Source organism: Anolis sagrei, chromosome 10 (assembly GCF_037176765.1).
Source record: "Anolis sagrei isolate rAnoSag1 chromosome 10, rAnoSag1.mat, whole genome shotgun sequence".
Taxonomy (NCBI): Eukaryota; Metazoa; Chordata; class Lepidosauria; order Squamata; family Dactyloidae; genus Anolis; species Anolis sagrei.
This window is the reverse complement of record NC_090030.1, coordinates 21,040,841-21,055,288: the sequence shown is the minus strand read 5'-3', so window position 1 is coordinate 21,055,288 and position 14,448 is coordinate 21,040,841. Positions and strand designations below refer to the sequence as shown.

The window sequence follows — 14,448 nt, the reverse complement described above, 5'->3', positions numbered from 1 at the left end:
TTTAGATTCAGTTTGGTTATTTGGGGTTCTCATTCAGAAAATTGCATTGGCTAGACCACATCAGCTCTAGTTTCCGATACAGAACATATGCCATCCAGTAGTCACCATCTGCTTGCCTACAGAAAACAGTATTTAATAAGTCTCAACATTATAAGAGGGTTTTGCGAGACCAGTCGCTTTCATTGCAACGGTGTAGTAACAGTGAGGCTGTGGACCATATCTTAGTTCATGCGGACCACTGGTGTTCTATGGACCACAGGTTGGGAGCCAATGGACTAGATGGTCTTTGTGGGTCCCTTCCTTTTCCCTTATCCTTCCCTTTAAAAGGGGTCAGGCTAGATGGTCTTTGAAGGTCCCTTCCTTTTCCCTTATCCTTCCCTTTAAAGGGGGTCAGGCTAGGTGGTCTTTGAAGGTCTCTTCCTTTTCCCTTATCCTTCCCTTAAAAGGGGGTGAGGCTGAATGGTCTTTGTGGGGACTAGATAGTCGCTCTCGTTGCAACGGTGTAGTAACAGTGAGGCCGTGGACCGTCTTGCAGACTACTGGTGTTCCATGGATCCCAGGTTCGGAAACAATGGATTAGATGGTCTTTGTGGGTCCCTTCCTTTTCCCTTATCCTTCCCTTAAAAGGGGGTCAGACTAGATGGTCTTTGAGGGTCCCTTTTCCCTGATCCTTCCCTTGAAAGGTGGTCAGACTAGATGGTCTTTGAGGGTCCCCTTTCCCTTATCCTTCCCTTAAAAGGGGGTCAGACTAGATGGTCTTTGAGGGTCCCTTTTCCCTTATCCTTCCCTTAAAAGGGGGTCAGACTAGATGGTCTTCGAGGGTCCCCTCCTTTGCTTTATCATGTCCAATATGGGGGTCAGACTAGATGGTCTTTGAGGATCCCTTCCTTTTCCCGGATCCTTTCCTGAAAGGGGGTCAGACTAGATGATCTTTGAGGGTTCCCTCCTTTTCCCTTATCCTTTCCTAAAAGGGGGTCAGATTAGATGCACTTGGAGAGTTCCTTCCTTTTCCCTTATCCTTCTCTCAAAAGGGGGTCAGGCTAGATGGTCTTTGAGGGTCCCTTCCTTTTCCCTGATCCTTTCCTAAAAGGGGGTCAGACTAGATGCACTTGGAGAGTCCCTTCCTTTCCCCTGATCCTTCCCTTAAAAGGGGGTCAGGCTAGATGGTCTTTGAGGGTCCCTTTCCCCTTATCCTTCCCTTAAAAGGGGGTCAGACTAGATGCACTTGGAGGGTCCCTTCCTTTTCCCTCACCCCTTAAAAGGGAGTGGGACTAGATGGTCTTTGTGGGTCAGACTAGATGGTTGCTCTAGTTTCAACGGTGTAGTAACAGTGAGGCTGTGGACCAGATTTTAGTTCTTGAGACCCCTTGATCTAGTCCAACTCCCTTCTACTGTGTAGGAAAAACACATTCAAAGCCCTCTTGCCAGATGGCCATCCAGCCTCTGTTTAAATGCCCCCATCAGACTCCAAGGCAGAAAGTTCCACTGTGGAAGAGCTCTTCTTATGTTCAGGAGGTTCTTCCTAACAATGTTCAGGTGGAATCTCCTTTTCTCTCATTCGAACCCATTCTCCATTGAGTCCAAGTCTCCAGGGCAGCAGAAAGGAAGCCCTGCTCCCTCCTCCTTGTGACATCATTTCACATATTTATACAGGGCTATTATGTCTCTGGAGTTAACGGCGCTCCATGCAGTCATGGCAGCCACATGACCTTGGAGGTGTCTATGGACAACGCAGACTCTTCGAGAAATGGAGATGAGCACCACACCCTAGAGTCAGACATGACTGGACTTAATGTCAGGGGACAACCTTTACCTATTATGTCTCCTCTCAACCTCCTCTTCTGCATCAACCTTCTCTTCCATGAAGCCACCCAGCTTTGTGTCCTTTGGACCCCTTCTTTACACTCTATTAACAATCACAGAAGGCAACCAAGTCTCTTTTGTGCATATTTTGTTTATTTTGGGTTTAAGGAGGACTACCCTGAGGTCATCCAGAGGAGTCTCCTTGGCCCCCAACCCCTTCTCAGCCCCACTGGAACCCAATTGACTACGGAGAGCCCATTCCGAATGTGTTTTGCTTCGGATAGCCAGCCGAAAGAGAGCGAAGGGAGCGAGGGGCAGCAATATTCTGGATCATCTGTATTTGTGGATGGTAGTGTTGCTTGGGGTCTTTCCATGGCTTCCAGTCCTCAGGCCATCCTCAGCACCTCATGGACCATCTTCCCGATGCCATCATGGATCTCGTGGACGGGCGCGTTGCACATGAAGGCGCTGGTGGTCACCAGCTTGTGTTTGGGGTCTACATGGATCTCGCCCACGCTCCGGTTGACGTGTTTACAGCCCATTTCCTTCAGCGCTTGAGCCGTCTGGGCATAGGGCCAGCTGTGGCAGAAAAGGGACAGAAAGGAACATTTCAATCAAGATGTATATATATATATGGTAGGATCAGTAAGTTGCTTCCCTTGGTCACTGAGCACCCATTGGGACATCAAGATGGAGGGCACTGGACAGGCATGAACATCAGACAAAAGGGTCTAGAGCAGTACAAAAGTGCTATAATAATCTGCAGCGTTTCTCAATCTTCCTAATGCGGGGGGGGGGGGGGGAGTTGATTTTGTCATTTGGGAGTTAGTAATTGCTGGGATTTATAGTTAACCTACAATCAAAAATAATTCTAAACTACACCAACGATGGAATTGAACCCAACTTGGCACACGGAACTCCCATGACTAACAGAAAAATACTGCAAGGGTTTGGTGTGCATTTACGAGGGTTGAATGAAAAGTAATGCCTCCACCTTCGTAACACCTCAACGTACTGGTATGTCTACAGTTCCATTTTGGCGGGAAGCCTTAGCATTGAACAGTTGTGTTGTGAAGTATGGAACCCTGCACAGACGGTTGGTCATTGCGACTTAAACAACGTGCAGTCTTTGAATTCTTGACAGTAGAAGGTGTCACCTCAACATCTTTAAACTTACTTGCCCAACGACGCACAGTACTCACATCAACACAATCACCATAAACAGTTTGCATTCTCTGATGAATCTTCTTAAACCCTGCATTAACAGGGTTTATACTTCGTACTTTAGCAACACAACTGTTCAATGCTAAGGCTTCCTGCCAAAATGGAACTGTAGAGGAGGGTCTACTGAACAAGCCAGTACCCGCCACATACCAGTACTGCCATCTGTTGAGGAGTTACAAAGGTGGAACCACTACTTTTCATTCAATTCTGTACCTTGAGTTTGGGAGTTGTAGTTCACCTTCATCCAGAGAGCATTGTAGACTCAGACAATGATGGATCTGGACCAAACATGGCACGAATACTCAATATGCCCAAATGTGAATACTAGTGGAGTTTGGGGAAAATAGACCTTGATATTTGGGAGCTATAGTTGCTGGGATTTATAGTTCAGCTACAGTCAAAGAGCATTCTGAACCCCACCAATGATGGAACAGACTTCCCACACAGAACCCCCACGACCAACAGAAAATATTCTGATAGTCTTTGGTGACCCTTATGGGGAAGTGGCCTTTTTTGGACTCCCCTATCCAGTGTGGTGGAAAGTGATGGGAGCTGTAGTTCCCTCTCCCCAAAGGACTCTGCCTTGAAACTAGTCTTGTTTTTTCCCAAAGCTCCCTCTCCGTACGTCTCACACTCGGCGTCGTGTCCCACGGTGACCTCGCATCCCGGCAGGATCTTGGCAGCTAGAACTGGGGCGATACAGCAGAGGCCGAGGGGCTTCCCGGCCGCATGGAAAGCCCGGATGGCGCCCTCCACACCTTCGGAGACAGAGCAGTCCTTGCCCTCTGAGGCCCAGGAGCAGAGGTTCTTGGCCACCCCAAATCCACCTGCAAACAAGAGGGGAACAAAGAGGGTGGTTGTCAGCTTTAGAGGAGGGCATTGGGCCTGTCTTGGAGACTGTTTTGCTCCCCTCTTCCTTCCATTGTGACCCCCAACAAATGTTTTGGTGGCCTAAGACAGGGATGAATGTTATCTTTAGAGTGACATTTCCTGTAGAGGAATGTGGGACTTGCCATCCAAGGGCGCATCTCCACTACGAAGTATGGTCCACTGCCATGGTTCGGACATGGGAGTTATAGTTTCACCAGGTCTTCTTTGACTAAAAAGGGTCCCCAAACTACAACTCCTGGGACTCCATAGCACAGCGTTTCTCAACCTGGGGGTCGGGACCCCTGGGTGGGTCACGACGGAGTGTCAGAGGGGTCGCCAAAGACCATCAGAAAACACCATCTGGAGGAAAGCAAGAGTCATCGCCATCTTGAAGCCAGGCAAAGACCGTAATGACCCAAAAAGCTACAGACCAATCTCCCTGTTGTGCCACCTCTACAAAGTTCTGGAGAGACTTATTTTGCATAGAATTATGGAAAATATAGACCCCTGTCTGATCCCACAGCAAGCTGGCTTCAGAAAAGGCAAAAGCTGCACATCGCAAGTGCTGAACATGACCCAGCACATAGAAGATGGTTTTGAAAGGCAGCAGATCACAGGAGCTGTCTTCATAGACTTGTCAGCAGCCTATGATACTGTGAACCACCGCCTCCTCCTGAGAAAAATGTATAATATCACAAAAGACTACCACCTCACCCGCCTGATAGGAAACCTGCTACAAAACAGGAGCTTTTTTGTTGAGTTTCAGGGCCAGAGAAGCAGATGGCGGAAACAGAAGAACGGCCTGCCTCAGGGGAGCGTGCTTGCTCCATCCATGTTCAACATCTACACAAATGACCAGCCACTGCCAGAAGGGACAGAGAGTTTCATCTATGCTGACTATCGTGCCATTACTGCTCAAGCAGGGAGCTTTGAGATGGTAGAACAGAAGCTCTCCGAAGCTCTAGGTGCTCTTACTGCCTATTACAGGGAAAACCATCTGATCCCTAATCCATCTAAAACACAGACATGCGCCTTTCACCTTAAGAACAGACAAGCATCCCGAGCTCTGAGGATTACCTGGGAAGGAATCCCACTGGAGCATTGCAGCGCACCCAAATACCTGGGAGTCACTTTGGACCGTGCTCTGACCTACAAGAAGCACTGCCTGAACATCAAACAAAAAGTGGGCGCTAGAAACAACATCATACGAAAGCTGACTGGCACAACCTGGGGATCACAACCAGACACAGTGAAGACATCTGCCCTTGCGCTATGCTACTCTGCTGCTGAGTATGCATGCCCAGTGTGGAACACATCTCATCACACTAAAACAGTGGATGTGGCTCTTAATGAGACATGCCGCATTATCATGGGGTGTCTGTGACCCACACCACTGGAGAAATTACACTGCTTAGCCGGTATTGCACCACCTGACATCCGCCGGGAAGTAGCAGCCAATAGTGAAAGGACCAAGGCAGAGACATCTCCAGCTCATCCCCTGTTTGGGTATCAGCCAGCACGTCAACGACTTAAATCAAGACATAGTTTTCTTAGAACTACAGAGACACTCGCTGGAACACCTCAGCAAGCGAGAGTCCAAAAGTGGCAGGCCCAAACCCAGCACCTCAATTCATGGGTGATACCAGATGAGAGACTCCCCCCTGGGCACACAGAAGACTGGGCGACTTGGAAGGCGTTGAACAGACTGCGCTCTGGCACCACGAGATGCAGAGCCAACCTTAAGAAATGGGGCTACAGGGTGGAATCCTCGGCATGCGAGTGCGGAGAAGAACAAACCACTGACCACCTGCTGCAATGCAACCTGAGCCCTGCCACATGCACGATGGAGGACCTTCTTGCGGCAACCCCAGAGGCACTCCAAGTGGCCAGATACTGGTCAAAGGACATTTAACCAAATACCAAATTTACAAAATCTGTGTGGTTTTTTTTCTTTTTTTTCTTTTTCATTTCAATCTCTGTGTTTGTTTTGCTCTGTTAGAATTGTAAAACAATGGTTGCTGATGACACGATAAATACTAAATCAGAAAACACAGGGGGTTTTTTTTGTTAGTCATGGGGGTTCTGTGTAGGAATTTGGCCCAAAATCTCTCTGCCTGTCTTTCTCTTCCTTTTTGGTGTTGGTGAACTACAACTCCCAGAATTCAAAAACAGCCCTGCCAACCCCACCAGTATTTAGTGTTGGTCATGTAGGTCATGTGCCAAGTTTGGCCCAATTCTATCATTGGTGGGGGTCAGAATGCTCTTTGATTGTAGGTGAACTGTAAATCCCAGTAACTACAACTCTCAAATGTCAAGGTCTATTTCCCCCAAACTCCATCTGTGTTCATATTTGGGCATACGGAATATTTGTGGCAAGTTTGGTGCAGATCCATCATTGTTTGAGTCCACAGTGCTCTACCTAGATGTAGGTGAACTACAACTCCAAAACTCAACCCTTCCAGCGTTGGTGTTGGTGAACTACAACTCCCAGAATTCAAAAACAGCCCTGCCAACCCCCACCAGTATTTAGTGTTGGCCATGTAGGTCATGTGCCAAGTTTGGCCCAATTCTATCATTGGTGGGGATCAGAATGCTCTTTGATTTTAGGTGAACTGTAAATCCCAGTAACTACAACTCTCAAATGTCAAGGTCTATTTCCCCCAAACTCCATCTGTGTTCATATTTGGGCATACGGAATATTTGTGGCAAGTTTGGTGCAGATCCATCATTGTTTGAGTCCACAGTGCTCTACCTAGATGTAGGTGAACTACAACTCCAAAACTCAACCCTTCCAGCGTTGGTGTTGGTGAACTACAACTCCCAGAATTCAAAAACAGCCCTGCCAACCCCCACCAGTATTTAGTGTTGACCATGTAGGTCATGTCCCAAGTTTGGCCCAATTCTATCATTGGTGGGGATCAGAATGCTCTTTGATTTTAGGTGAACTGTAAATCCCAGTAACTACAACTCTCAAATGTCAAGGTCTATTTCCCCCAAACTCCATCTGTGTTTATATTTGGGCATACGGAATATTTGTGGCAAGTTTGGTGCAGATTCATCATTGTTTGAGTCCACAGTGCTCTACCTAGATGTAGGTGAACTACAACTCCAAAACTCAACCCTTCCAGCGTTGGTGTTGGTGAACTACAACTCCCAGAATTCAAAAACAGCCCTGCCAACCCCCACCAGTATTTAGTGTTGACCATGTAGGTCATGTGCCAAGTTTGGCCCAATTCTATCATTGGTGGGGATCAGAATGCTCTTTGATTTTAGGTGAACTGTAAATCCCAGTAACTACAACTCTCAAATGTCAAGGTCTATTTCCCCCAAACTCCATCTGTGTTCATATTTGGGCATACGGAATATTTGTGGCAAGTTTGGTGCAGATCCATCATTGTTTGAGTCCACAGTGCTCTACCTAGATGTAGGTGAACTACAACTCCAAAACTCAAGGTCTGTGCCCACCAAACCCTTCCAGCGGTTATGGGAGTTCTGTGTGCCAATTTTGATTCAATTCCTTCGTTGGTGTTCTGAATGCTCTTTGGTTGTAGGTGAACTATAAATCCCGGCAACTACAGCTCCCAAATAACAAAATCAATCCCCCCAACCCCACCAGTGGTAGTCAAATGTGGGCATATTTCATATTTGTGAATGAAAATACATCCTGCATCTCAGATATTTACATTATGATTCATCACAGTAGCAAAATTACAGTTGTGAAGGAGCAACTAAACTAATGTTATGGTTGGGGGTCAACACAAGATGAGGAACTGCATTATGGGGTCACTTCATTGGGAAGGTTGAGAAATGCTGCCATAGCAGGTCAAAGAGGGGTCAAACTGCATTAATTCTACAGTGGAGATGCCCCATCAGACACTATTTAACACAATTTTTGTTCCTTGGTTAACAGTGTCATTTCCTATATGGGTCTATCATTAAAAAATGGAAAAAAATGTATTGAACTGCCAAAACTTTGTTTTTGCGGGAGGGGCATCCTGCAGCACATTTCGCTCTAGTTTTCCAATGAATCATCATTGAGTCTCAACCAATTGAACCGAGTTAATGGCAGCCACAAAAACAAAGTTTCTGGAGTATAGCAACTACTTTCAAAGTAAGTATTGCACAATTAAATAAATGAAACTTATTAAATTAATTAATTATTATTATTATTTTTTGTCGCGTCAGGAGCAACCGCTCCTGTTGTGAGAGAATTGGCCGTCTGCAAGGACGTTGCCCAGGGGACGCCTGGATGATTTTTGATGCTTTATCATCCTTGTGGGAGGCTTCTCTCATGTCCCCGCATGAGGAGCTGGAGCTGACAGAGGGAGCTCATCCGCCTCTCCCCGGATTCGAACCTGCGACCTGTCGGTCTTCAGTCCTGCTGGCACAGTGCTTTAACCCACTGCGCCACCATAATTAAATTATTTAATTAGATAATTAAACTTTCAAACCAGGGACAGAACATTTGTCAAATTTTGTTACATAGTGCTATTACTCCCACTCCTATCCTAAAGCTATTGCTTATAGCACTCACTATATTAAGCCTATTGAATTAATTGTTAAACCATCTCATTGAGGTGAACAGTCTGGATCGTGGTGATTTTCATTGGTTTAGTCCTGACTAGAGCGGACTCGTGGAACCCAATGCTGAATTGTCTGCTGATATGTTGGTATGTAATAATAATAATAATAATAATAATAATAATAATATGTATTGTCGAAGGCTTTCATCGCTGGAATCACTAGATTCTTGTGGGTTTTTTTCGGGCTATATGGCCATGCTCTAGAGGCATTTTCTCCTGATGTTTCGCCTGCATCTATGGCAAGCATCCTCAGAGGTAGTAATAATAATAAAATAATAATAAAACTTTATTTATATTCTGCCCTATCCCCCTGGAGGGGCTCCTGGTGGTGCAGCGGGTTAAACTGCTGAGCTGCTGAACTTGCTGACCAAAAGGCTGGCAGTTCCAATCCGGGGAGTGGGGTGAGCTCCCACTGTTAGCCCCAGCTTCTGCCAACATGCAAGTGTGAGTAGATCAGTAGTTACCGCTTCTGCAGGAATGTAACAGTGCTCCATGCAGGCATGCTGGCCACATGACCTTGGAGGTTTTTATGGACAATGCTGGCTCTTTGGCTTAGAAATTGAGATGACTAGACTTAATACCAAGGGAAACCATTACCTTTACCTCTTTCCATGCGGATTCCAAACATAAAAGGCAAACATTCAATGCCCGAACACAATAACAATACATCCATATGTATTGTCGAAGGCTTTCATGGCCGGAATCACTGGGTTGTTGTAGGTTTTTTCGGGCTATATGGCCATGGTCTAGAGGCATTTTCTCCTGACGTTTCGCCTGCATCTATGGCAAGCATCCTCAGAGGTAGTGAGGTCACCTCACTACCCCTGAGGATGCTTGCCATAGATGCAGGTGAAACGTCAGGAGAAAATGCCTCTAGACCATGGCCATATAGCCCGAAAAAACCTACAACAACCCAATACATCCATAGTAATGAAATTTGGCAACCCAACATACAAAAACAAATTATGACTTAACATCTAAAATTAAATAAACAACGCAGCCTGTTATATCAGACATAAGACAAAACAACAAACATTGAACAGAAGCATTAATTTCCCAGTTCCTTGGAGGCAAATGGATTGATCATTGCTCAAGATATCTATAGAGCTGGTGGGGCGAACAGGGCATGGATACGGATAGTAGCTATTAATCAAAGGTATAATGGTAGTATTACCAACTACTTTTCCTTCTCCTCATAAGCCAGTGAGCAAAGGTTTCTTGAATCAGCTGTTTCTTGAAAGTGGGGAGGGAGGGGGTCATCTTTAACTCCTTAGGAAGGGAGTTCCAGAGGTGGGGGGCAGCCACGGAGAAGACCCTGCCTCTCGTTCCCACCAGTCATGCTTGGGATGAGGGTGGGACCGAGAGGAGGGCCTCCTCCGATGACCACAGTGTCCAAGTTGGCCTATAGTGGGAGATGTAGTTTGTCAACAATATACTCCCGTCACGACTAACACAGTTTAGATTACTGAATTATTGGTAGTTGATGCAGGAGGATGCAGGACCCCGGAAGCCCACTGAATACCCAGCTCTTATGGCCCTTCCAGAGAGGCCCTATATCCCAGGATCCAATCTCAGGTTTTCTGCTTTAAACTGGATTATATGAGTCCAAACTGCCATATAATCTGGGATAAACAGAAAACTTGCTATCAGATCCTGGGATATAGGGCCTATCTAGAAGGGCACTTAGTGCTCTTATCCTGCTACCTGGGATGATGAGGGCATCCAAGTCCTGCACTTTCAACAAGTCCAGATCCTTCACATTTCCTCGGCCGATCCGGGCGCTTTCTGCCAAGACATTGCGCTCCTCCTTCTCCATGGGCTGCCCTGTAGCGTGGTTCACCACATGCTTCTGGGGAACATTGGGAGCAAACAGCACAGCCTGCATGCAATACAAAACAACAGCAACAATAATAATATAGACATAGAATGCTTGATTAGTAGACGATCTTAATATTGATTCAGTGCTTCTCCAAGTTTGACATTCCCCGTGTGTTTTCTTGCACACGTAAGTGTCCATCAACGCCTTCCCTGCGGACACACACACGAGCACATATAGACACCCACATATATACACACAAAAACATACATACATCCAATACATACACACATACATCCAATACATACCCACATACATAAAACACATACAAACATACAAACACATACATACACGTGAACACATACATATACACATATAATATATACCCATGAACACATACATCCACAAAGGCCCCCAGTGGCACACTGGGTTAAACCCTTGCACCGGCAGGACTGAAGACTGACAGGCTGCAGGTTCAAATCCAGGGAGAGTGCGGATGAGCTCCCTGTATCAGCTCCAGCTCCTCATGCGGGGACATGAGAGAAGCCTCCCACAAGGATGGTAAAACATCAAAACATCCAGGCGTCCCCTGGGCAACGTCCTTGCAGACGGCCAATTCTCTCACACCAGAAGCGACTTGCTGTTTCTCAAGTCACCCCTGACACGACAAAAAAAATACATCTACATATACGTACATACCCACAGACACATACATACAATACATAGCTTTTTATGGATTTTAACTGTGATTTTTTAATACCATTGATATTTAATTCTGTTTTAATGTATGCGGATTTTAAATTGTATTCAAATGATTTTAATGTAAGCGGCTTTGTGTTTCCTTGTGGAGAGAAAAAGTGGGGTATAAATAAACATAATAATAATAATAATAATAATACACAAATACTTGAGTACAATGGGTTAAATCGCTGAGCTGCTGAACTTGCTGACCAAAAGGTCAGCGGTTTGAATCCGGGGAGCGGGGTGAGCTCCTGCTGTTAACTCCAGCTTCTGCCAACCTAGCAGTTCGAAAACATGAAAATGTGAGTAGAGCAATAGGTACCACTCCAGCGGGAAGGTAAGGGCGCTCCATGCAGTCATGCTGGCCATATGACCTTGGAGGTGTCTACGGACAATGCCAGCTCTTCGGCTTAGGAATGGAGTTGAGTACCACCCTCAAGAGTCGGACATGACTAGACTTAATGTCAAGGGGAAACCTTTACACAAAAACATACATATACATATTCAAGAGCTTCTAGGGTCTCAAAGGGCTGCATAAATAGGGTTTCTAAGGCCACAATATGCCTCTCGTCTTCAATTTTGACATTTCCCCTTCTTTGTTTCCTTGCACACTTAAGTGTGCATCAACAACTTCCCTGCGGAGAAGACATGTTTGGCAGAGGCATTGCAAAACTATGCTTTTTGCTCCTGTTTTTCTTTGTGGTGCACAGCCCCAGGGAAGGTGAAACCACCAGGAAGAGACCGCAGAAATGGTTCAAAGGGCTAGAGGTTCACAGAGGTCCAGAATCCTCCTAGCTGGCTTGGCTGAACGGGTTTTAGTCAGAACTCCTTTTGGGGGAAGGATAAGGGAGAAGGAAGGGATCCTCAGACCATCTAGTCTAAGCCTCTTTTTAGGAAGGGATAGCAGAAAAGGAAGGAACCTTCAAACACTATCTAGTCTAAGGCCCTTGTTAGGAAAGGGCAGACAAAAAAAAAAGGGACCCACAAAGACCATCTAGTTTGACCTCTCTTTTTTGGACAGGATAAGGAAGCCTCCGGTGGCACAGCAGGTTAAACTGCTGAGCAGTTGAACTTGCTGACAGAAAGGTCGGTGGTTTGAATCTGGGGAGTGGAGTGAGCTCCTGCTGTTAGCCCAGCTTCTGCCAACCTAGCAGTTCAAAAACATGCAAATGTGTGTCGACCAATAGGTACCATCTATGGACAACGCCGGCTCTTCGGCTTAGAAACGGTGATGAGTACCACCCCCCAGAGTTGGGCACAACTAGACTTAATGTCAAGGGGAAGCCTTTAACTTTAACCTAAAGGAGAAGGAAGGAACCCTCAAAGACCATCTAGACTGACCTTTTCTTGAAGGAAAGGTTAAGGGAGAAGGAAGGGACCCCCAAAGACCATCTGACCTTCCTTTTTGGACAAGATGAGGGAAAATAGAGGGGTCTTGAAAGACCATCTAGTCTGACCTTCCTTTTTGGACAGGATGAGGGAAAATGGAGGGGTCCTCAAAGACCATCTAGACTGACCTTCCTTTGAAGGAAAGGTTAAGGGAGAAGGAAGGGACCCTCAAAGACCATGTAGTCTGACCTTCCTTTGAAGTAAAGGATAAGGGAGAAGGGACCCTCAAAGACCATCTAGTCTGACCTTCCTTTCTGGACAGGATGAGTAAACAATGGAGGTACCCTCAAAGACCATCTAGTCTGACCTTCTTTTGAAGGAAAGGTTAAGGGAGAAGGAGGAGACCTTCAAAGACCATCTAGTCTGACCTTCTTTTTTGGACAGGATGAGGGAAAATGGAGGGACTCCTCAAAGACCATCTAGTCTGACCTTGCTTTGAAGGAAAGGCTAGGGGAAAAGGTAGGGAACCTCAAATACCATCTGACCTTCCTTTTTGGACAGGATGAGGGAAAATGGAGGGGTCCTCAAAGACCATCTAGTCTGACCTCCCTCAGCTGGCTAGCAGGAGTCTAGAAGCAGCAGTCCAAAGCCTCCCCCCTCCCCAGCCACTTGGCCAAGGTCTAGCAAATAACCCTCTAAAGCAGGAAAAATACAACTCAAAAGGAGCTCAGGTGAGCATTTTGACAGTTCACAATACAGGGTTAGTCAAAATGAATAGGCCAATAAGAAAATTAATTGTAGCCGAATTGGCCTATTCATTTTGACTAACCCTGTATTATTGTTATTGTTGTCATTATTTTTTCCTTACCTGGGCCCCTTCCCGGCTGAGATGCACCATGACGGCCGACACTTCGTGGACTTCACTCCCATCATAGACGCCGCAGCCGGACAGGATGACTGCCACCTTCTTCTGGCCCATGATTAGCTTGGCTCTCTGCTTGGCTCCTTGCTTCTTTCCTTGACTCTTTACTTCCCTCCTTCTTTCTTTCCTTCCTTCTGCAGACTTTTTTATGGGCCCAAATCCACTCCTCCCACTGCTGCCCGCCCCCTTCTTCAGCTTTCGGCCAGCCCTTTACTGGAAGGAAAGAAATTTCCACTTCCTCCAAACCACTGGACAGGTTGGGCAATGGTTTTGCCAGCCCTGAGGGTTTTTTAAATAGCTGCTTTGGGTTGGTTTATTCAGGTTTCATTTGGGGGTTCGGCAGGAAGGACTGAGTCATAGAGAAAAGGGGTTACATAGTGTAATAATAATAATAATAATTATTATTATTATTTATTTACTATATCGCTTTTCTCAGCCTATCAGTGACTCAAGGTGGTTTTTAAAATAATAATAATAATAATAATAATAATAATAAGCCTTTGACAACATATTAATAATAATAATAATAATTTATTTACTATATCGCTTTTCTCAGCCTATCAGTGACTCAAGGTGGTTTTAAAAATTATTATTATTATTATTATTATTATTATTATTATTATTATTATGTTGTCAAAGGCTTTCATGGCCGGAATCACTGGATTGCTTTGAGTTTTCTGCGCTGTCTGGCCATGTTCCAGAAGCATTCTCTCCTGATATTTCACCCACATCTAAGGCAGGTTAATAGCCCCTGGTGGTGCAATGTGATGGCAGCGACTGAATACTGCAGGTTGGAGGTTCGAATGCGGGAGAGTGCTGAGCTCCCCATGTCAGCTCCAGCTCCCCATGCGGGGACATGAGCAAAGGATGGTAGAACATCAGAATATCGGAGTGTCGTCTGGGCAAGATGACCAATTCTCTCACATCAGAAGTGACTTACAGTTTCTCAAGTCACTCCTGACATGAAAAAAAAATAATCAGAGGTGGAGGGGTCTGTTGGAAACTAGTCAAGTGGGGTTTATATATCTGTGGAATAATGTCCAGGGTGGGAGAAAGAATGCCTGTCTGCTTGAGGCAAGTGTGAATGTTGCAATTGGCCACCCTGATTAGCATTTAGTGGCCTAGCAGCTTTCAAGGTCTGGCTTCTTACTGCCTGGGGA

General features: G+C 45.8%; 1 protein-coding gene across 1 annotated transcript; it reads right to left on the bottom strand.

Moving 5' to 3' along the window:
- Window positions 1–1,938: 1,938 nt before the first annotated feature.
- LOC132763137 (putative glutamine amidotransferase-like class 1 domain-containing protein 3B, mitochondrial) lies at window positions 1,939–13,458 on the bottom strand. Its single transcript, XM_060756526.2, has 4 exons — window positions 13,235–13,458; window positions 10,185–10,359; window positions 3,653–3,854; window positions 1,939–2,382 (listed from the first exon to the last, which is right to left on the bottom strand). Exons 1-4 carry the CDS (start codon window positions 13,343–13,345, stop codon window positions 2,190–2,192), a joined length of 681 nt encoding a protein of 226 aa, XP_060612509.2. The 5' UTR covers window positions 13,346–13,458; the 3' UTR covers window positions 1,939–2,189.
- Window positions 13,459–14,448: the final 990 nt, after the last annotated feature.

Coding starts and splice junctions, on each gene's coding strand:
- LOC132763137 (XM_060756526.2), bottom strand. CDS start 13,345: ATGGGCCAGAAGAAGGTGGCAGTCATCCTGTCCGGCTGCGGCGTCTAT. Junction 10,360..13,234: donor TCAGCCGGGAAGGGGCCCAG/GTAAGGAAAAAA, acceptor TATTGCATGCAG/GCTGTGCTGTTTGCTCCCAA. Junction 2,383..3,652: donor CACGACGCCGAGTGTGAGAC/GTACGGAGAGGG, acceptor TTTCTGCCACAG/CTGGCCCTATGCCCAGACGG.